The sequence below is a fragment of the Branchiostoma floridae genome, chromosome 15 (assembly GCF_000003815.2).
Source record: "Branchiostoma floridae strain S238N-H82 chromosome 15, Bfl_VNyyK, whole genome shotgun sequence".
In the NCBI taxonomy this organism is placed as follows: domain Eukaryota; kingdom Metazoa; phylum Chordata; class Leptocardii; order Amphioxiformes; family Branchiostomatidae; genus Branchiostoma; species Branchiostoma floridae.
In genome coordinates this window covers 10,458,218-10,465,256 of record NC_049993.1, presented here as the reverse complement: position 1 = coordinate 10,465,256, position 7,039 = coordinate 10,458,218, and the positions used below count along the sequence as shown (strand labels likewise).

At 42.8% G+C, this 7,039-nt stretch overlaps 1 protein-coding gene across 2 annotated transcripts; it reads left to right on the top strand.

Annotated features, from left to right (window-relative positions):
• LOC118432139 (fatty acid-binding protein, adipocyte-like) lies at positions 1-3,797 on the top strand. Of its 2 annotated transcripts, none has more exons than XM_035843666.1 (5): positions 1-76; positions 2,242-2,379; positions 2,664-2,836; positions 3,241-3,354; positions 3,635-3,797. In XM_035843666.1, exons 2-5 carry the CDS (start codon positions 2,295-2,297, stop codon positions 3,683-3,685), a joined length of 423 nt encoding a protein of 140 aa, XP_035699559.1. In that variant the 5' UTR covers positions 1-76; positions 2,242-2,294; the 3' UTR covers positions 3,686-3,797. The 2 variants fall into 2 exon arrangements, with proteins under 2 accessions (XP_035699559.1, XP_035699557.1); XM_035843664.1 differs by having other exon boundaries at positions 19-76; positions 2,206-2,379.
• The last annotated feature ends 3,242 nt before the right edge of the window (positions 3,798-7,039 follow it).

Genomic DNA, 7,039 nt, shown 5'->3' with positions numbered 1-7,039 from the left:
CAGATTTGTCACGTGGTAGGCAGAATGAGATAGATAGCTTCATTTTCTCGGCCATTTGCCTCTCGACTTTCTCAAGGTAAGACATGTTTCTAGGAGCACCCTCTAACATGTATATAGTCACCGAGAGAGAAATCCGTCCTCGGTGTGTACCGGTTGCTTAAAGCGTTGCCTCGTGTTCTGCTTAGTTTGATCTTTGCTTATAAATGTACATGTAGTTGATATAGCCTTCTTGTTTTCTTTCTACTGTTTAAGTGAGACATGTGAAGACCCGGGATCACATTGAAAGCTATGTTTCTATTTGTTGCTTTCCTGGGCCTACCCAGAGTGTGACGTACATCTGGTGCCACTCTTTACAATGCTGGAAAGATGGTGCTTCCACGTTTGAATTGATATCTTTACTGTTTAACTCGGGCCTGGTCAGTCTTTACTTCATATTTTTTCTGTCCATTTTGAGATTACGCCACATGTAGAGGTCCGGCGTCCTCTCCAAATCTGTGTGGGTAGTTGTTGTTTGGATAACCTCATTATTTAGATAAGGTTTGTTTCATAACCGTTCCCACCACACGGACTAAAAGTGTGGAGTAATGGCACTGTTAGGTACTAACTGGTCGCTTCCAAGGACAGAACATCTTATATTCATTATTGCCACATACCATCAGTAAATAGGATCGTTTTAATTTCGGATAGTTCTGAGAATACACATTGCATATATAAACAGAATGAGAGAATAAGAAGGGGACAGCAACAACTGACTTATTGTTTAGATTTATAGATTAAAGATAGGTCAAACAAATAGTTGCGTAAAAGTATATCAATATGTTGCCAAACAGCCAAATGTGCCTACACACGTAGCGCAATCTGATTACATGTCCATACGTACTTGGCGCTGACTGTATTTATTTTGATTACACATAAAAAATTTACCTTTTATATACACTCAGCACAAAAGGTTTGGAATATCAACTTCGGTTGATCATATTTATGTTGTTTCTGCATCAATTTCAATATATTATATATCTATAGAAAGCTTGCATGATGTTCTTTCCAATGGTATCAAACTCATTATCATTGTTAACTCATGAAACATACACTAGGCCTGCTAACGTGAGTGGGTCACGAAAAAAAGTGCCCAAATTCCCCCGTTTCTGTTCAAAACTGTATCGTCCGGTTCAACCGTTGTTATGGCCGCGGGTGACAATGATTCAATCAATCCTTTTATCACCTAACGTTTGGTATACAGAACATCCCAGTTTCTTTTTAGCATATCTGAGTAGAGTATTTTATGAGTGTAAATTCATGGAACGAGCACCAGGCCCGCTTACGTACAGGGGGTCCTAAAGATAAAGTACCAAAATTACCCTACTAATTTAAAAGTCAATCACTCCATGCTGCTCATTTTCTTCCGTCAGTATTTATTGAATTGTGAATGAAGGCAAATTGAATAACAGGACATGTCAATCAAAGCTACTATTAATCTTTATTCAAGCAAAAAATCTGAACCATGGCAAGAGGTGATCAATCGAGTGCTAGCCATAAGCCGTAGGAAGGCTATTCCACCCTAAGACTGTGCTCCAGCATCCAATGGTCCTTGCTCTGTGTGGACTGGTGTTGTAATCTTGCAAAATGGCATTTAGTATTGAAGAGGTAGAATGTTGCTACTGGATGGAGGATGGTGTCCCTATATGTCACCACATTAATTTGCCTGGAATGATGACGAGTCTTGTTTACCCTATGGTGGTCATACCACCCCACACCATGACGCTGCCTCCATCACCAAATGCCGAAAGTTACTCTTGCCTTGTCAGCGTGCGGTTCTCCTTGCCGCATCCATGCTTTGATTCTGCCATCCAACTATCGAAAGGGCAGATGAACTCTACTCAAGTGTACTAAAACCTTGTATGTTCCGTATACAAAATGTGACGTGAAAAGAGGATTGATTGAACCAGTGACACACGCGCCAATATCAACAGGACGATGCAGTGTTGAACAGAAATAGGGGAATTTGGGCACTTTTTTTTCGTGGCCCACTCACGTAAGCAGGCCTTGTGCTCGTTTCATGTGTTAACAATCATAATAAGTTTGATACCATAGGAAAGAAAATCACACAAGCTTTCTATTGATATATAATACATTGAAATTGATGCATAAATAACAGAAATATGATATACCAAAGTTGATATTCCAAACTTTTTGTGCCGAGTGTAGATAGTCGTCCAAAGGTTCCTTCTACTTTTACCACAGAAGTCTGGTCTACTCGTCTCGCCTGTGAAACGTCAACTATCGTACATCCAAAAATGCCGTTTAACATCCCGGAAGGTAAAGGTACCTGGAAGTTGACCAAGCACTCCGACAACTACCCGGAGATCATGGCTAAAATGGGTAAACGTTTTTCTGTTACAAAGTGTTGTAAAGAATTTGTAGTAAACATTCCTCCAACTGATTTGATTTACTAGACAGCAAAGGAGCAATAAGGTCATTCTTGTGCACAATTCCAAGTTAAACATGTTGAGAGTTTTGTAACTGCGCATATTAAAGTTATAATTGCGAACACGCAAAAATATCTTAAAAACATTACTCCTAAGATATTACTTCTACGGAGGCAATAGTGTTGAAAAAGTATAACTATAGTATAACACAGTCATATGTTCTATGCTTTATGTCAGGAATCCCGCCTCAGGTCCAGCAGGTGATGAAAGATGCAGAGGTAACGATGGAGACTACAGTGTCCGGGAAAAAGTTGACTAACAAGAGAACGATATTGGGCAGGACGACTGAGAACACCATCATCCTTGGAGAAGAGTGTGAAGAAACGGATCCTAACGGCACCAAGAGGAAGGTAGGTGCAAAATACAGGGTAGAATTCAACTAATCATGGGCGTCTGTATTGATAAGATAGAGTCATTTCACAGTTTTATTCACTGACTATTATCTGGTGAGTATTCCTTGTAATGCATGAGAAGGTTGAAAAATGTCTAGACAATTGGGGTTCAGTCTAAACGAGCGATCTTGAACTTCGTCTTAAACCAGAATGCATCACGATTGCACATGCGCACTCGGAACTGTGAGATAGCTTGTTCTAAGGATGTCAAGGTGAAGCATGCAAGGCCAACACGGGAACAGTAAGATGGCAAAATGCTTATGGAGTCAACGTTACAATGCCTTTCTGCTGCGGATGTATGTCTAATATGTTTTATCTTTAGTCTAATTTAGTGTATTTGAATTCATCTTCCCAACCTACAGGTGACCTGCACCTTGGATGGAGACACCCTGGTTTTCGTGTACCCCAACCATGACGGGAAGGGGCTGGAGGTCCGTCAGACTCTCCGATGGGAGGGCGACAACACCATGCGTATGGTAAGATAAGAACAACTTTCTATAGGTTTCAATCAATCTAAACTCAAACATATGTTACTTCATTCCAATTCGACAAAACATTTTTGTATATGGGTATGTCACTAAAGACTGTAGATTATAAATCTTTTTTTCTTCTATTCCAGCAGCACAGAAACATGCAAAACTAACCTATATGAGAGTTCACATCGTGAGGTTACTAAGAGTGTTATTTGCACCAAATTTGTTAACTCCGGTTTGCTACGGCATTGTGATGACTTGTTTGTTGTGGCTGTTATTCCAGGAATACAAGATTGGTGACCTGGAGGGATCGGCAGAGATGCAGAAGATCTAGATCTCGGTACCTTCATCCAGCATACCGTCCATTACGTACCGTAAATGGGCGGCATGCTTACATCTCTTACAACCTGCATTATTTTAACATCCAAACTTAAGAAATTAAAGAATTAAAAAAAAACTTTCATTGTCTTGTCGTTCCATCATAGAACGTGTGCAGTGTGCTTTGTACTCTAGTGCACGCGCTTTAATTTCTACCTGGACAGCAACAAATGTAATGTTTGAGCTGACTCTATAGTGGTCTCTTTTCTTACTAATGTTACCATGATAAATCAATTGTGCACTCTTTTTCAATCATTCACTCGTTTTAACCATTTTCAGGTACAGTATATAGCATATAAGCACACTGGATATATTTGAAAATAAGGCGACCCAAACTGCCATTTCTTCCCAAGCTTAAGAGCTGCAATCTACAACCTTAAATCGTGACTATATCTTTTTCAGAATACAAAATATCAAAATCAGGAATTCCACTGCAGTACCATAGCAAGCCACTACATAGCCGCAAACCTAACAGTTCGAGGTCTCAAATATCAAAACAAGGCCTTATTCAGTTATCACACACAGAGACACAGGTACAGACAAACTCCCGCTAAACATATAACGTCAATTCTTTCATGGAGGCAAATGTTAAGGTCCTTCCCACACCGGATGTTTATAGGGCGGCGCCCATCCCCGTTGAGATGACCCAACCTCTGCACTATCATATAGTAGACCAACATCGATCACCGGACTACCGGGAGAGGCATGAGCCACTAGATTTAACACTGTAATGGCATCCCGCTGACCTAGTCACAAATGATATTGCTTCTCATGTATTTTTCAATGCTATGGTGTGTTGACCTGACATTGTGGCAAGGTCATAATTTGCTGCATTGTCCCAACTTCAAATCGTAGGAAAGAAGAAGAATCTAATCAATTGTGGAAATGACGCAAATAGATCCACAATAAACTCAAGATAAGGGTTTGTGAACTTCGGTCCGCATGTACGTAACATTTGGAGCACAGATATTGTCAGCATACATGCTGCCGCAGACACGTCCCCTGGCTTAGCCTTTATCTCCTCTGTAGATCACATCATCACAGGAAGTATGGCTACATGAAGAACCGCAAATGGCATGTAGGGATGTTACATCAGAGAAGCTTTACTTTCGTAAAGCAAATTGGGAGAGTTTCACTATGGAACTTGACGATAGAATCCAGACGTTGGAACCTCATCCCAACATCTATGATCAGTTCCAAAGCCTTGTATGGGAAATATCAAAGAGACATATTCCAAGAGGATGTCGCAAGTCTTATATACCTTGCTTAAGTGAAGACAGCAAAGATCTCTACGAGGAATATGTAAAAGCATACGAAGTCGACCCATTTGCAGAGGAAACGATAGCAATGGGAGAATCTGTGCTGGCTTCAGTTTCTGAAGAGCGGAGAGAAAGATGGAAAGAGCTTATCACAAATGTGGATATGACTCAGAACAGCAAGAAAGCCTGGTCCACAATCAAGAAGTTAAACTCTGACAAGAATCCACAGGCAAGTCTAGCTGCCGTGACCCCTAATGAAGTGGCTACGCAGCTACTGCTTAATGGCAAACCTCTCAACAAAGAAAGAGGTCATCGGAAGAAGATGAAAGAGGAGATGGAGAATGTGATGTTGGAAAGCGAGGACGAGTTCGCAGATTTCACCATCTCTGAACTGGAAGATGCCATCAAACTTCTGAAACCCGGGAAAGCTGCTGGCCTTGATGGTATCACGACTGAAGTCATTCGGAACTTTGGACCTAAAGCTAAAGCCTGGCTACTACAAATGTTCAATACCTGTGCCACCACCCTTTCCATCCCTAAGGTTTGGCGGAAAGCAAAAGTGGTCGCTCTCCTGAAACCCAACAAGGACCCTTCCAACGCCAAAAGCTACCGACCTGTGTCATTATTGTGTATCCTCTTCAAGTTGTATGAGAGAATGATACTTGCGCGTATTGGTCCCATAATAGATGAGCTACTATCTCCCGACCAAGCGGGTTTCAGACCAGGAAGGTCCTGCTGTGGCCAAGTCCTGAACATTACCCAGCACATCGAGGATGGCTTTGAAACCGGGAAGGTCACGGGGGCGGTTTTTGTTGACCTGACTGCTGCATACGATACCGTCAACCATAGACTGCTCTTACTAAAACTGGCAAAAATGGTTCGGAACACAAGCACTGTCAGGATCATCCAGTCGCTACTTGAAAACCGACGGTTCTTCGTTGAGATGGATGGGAAAAGGAGCCGCTGGCGTTCTCAGACGAACGGCCTCCCACAAGGCTCGGTGCTTGCACCAACCCTGTTCAACGTCTACACCAACGACCTTCCCCAGTTCAACAACATCCGCCGGTTTATCTACGCTGACGACCTAGGTCTAACCACCCAGCACAAGTCTTTCGAGGTCATCGAGCGCAGACTGACCGCTGCTCTGAACAGTCTGTCAGTCTACTACAAGAACAATTTCTTAAATGCGAACCCTAGCAAAACCCAAGTGTGTGCATTCCATTTGAATAACCACCAGGCCAAACGACAGCTGAACATAGTCTGGAATGGTAAGAAACTAGCCAACGAAAAGTTCCCGGTTTACCTTGGAGTAACCATGGACAGAACTCTGTCTTATAGAGAGCATGTCAGGAAACTCAAGGAGAAGGTTGCTTCCAGGAACAACCTCCTCAACAACCTCACAACTCTGAACTGGGGAGCTGATGCAAACACCTTACGATCTACTAAACTAGCCAACGAAAAGTTCCCGGTTTACCTTGGAGTAACCATGGACAGAACTCTGTCTTATAGAGAGCATGTCAGGAAACTCAAGGAGAAGGTTGCTTCCAGGAACAACCTCCTCAACAACCTCACAACTCTGAACTGGGGAGCTGATGCAAACACCTTACGATCTACTGCCTTGGCGTTATGTTATTCCACAGCAGAATACTGTTCTCCTGCCTGGGAAAGGTCATGCCATGCCAGTAAAGTGGATGCTGAGCTCAACACTTCTTGTCGCATCATAACAGGAGCGCTGAGGCCCACACCCCTGCCAGCATTGTACCGGCTAGCAGGTATCGCACCACCTCCCATCCGACGGGAAGCTCTCTCCAGAACTCAGAAATTTGTACAAGAGCAGGACTCTCGACACCCTCTACACTACTACCATGATGTTAGAAGAAGACTCAAATCTAGAAAGAGCTTCATGACCATACAGAGTCTGAACCCTAAGGAGGCTGCCAAGTACAGAGTCGATCGCTGGAAAGCTTCCGACACCCTCCTACTAAATGAAGCTCTCCAGATCCCTTGTGAGTCCCTTCCTCATGGCACCCATCTACCCAGAAGGGAGTGGG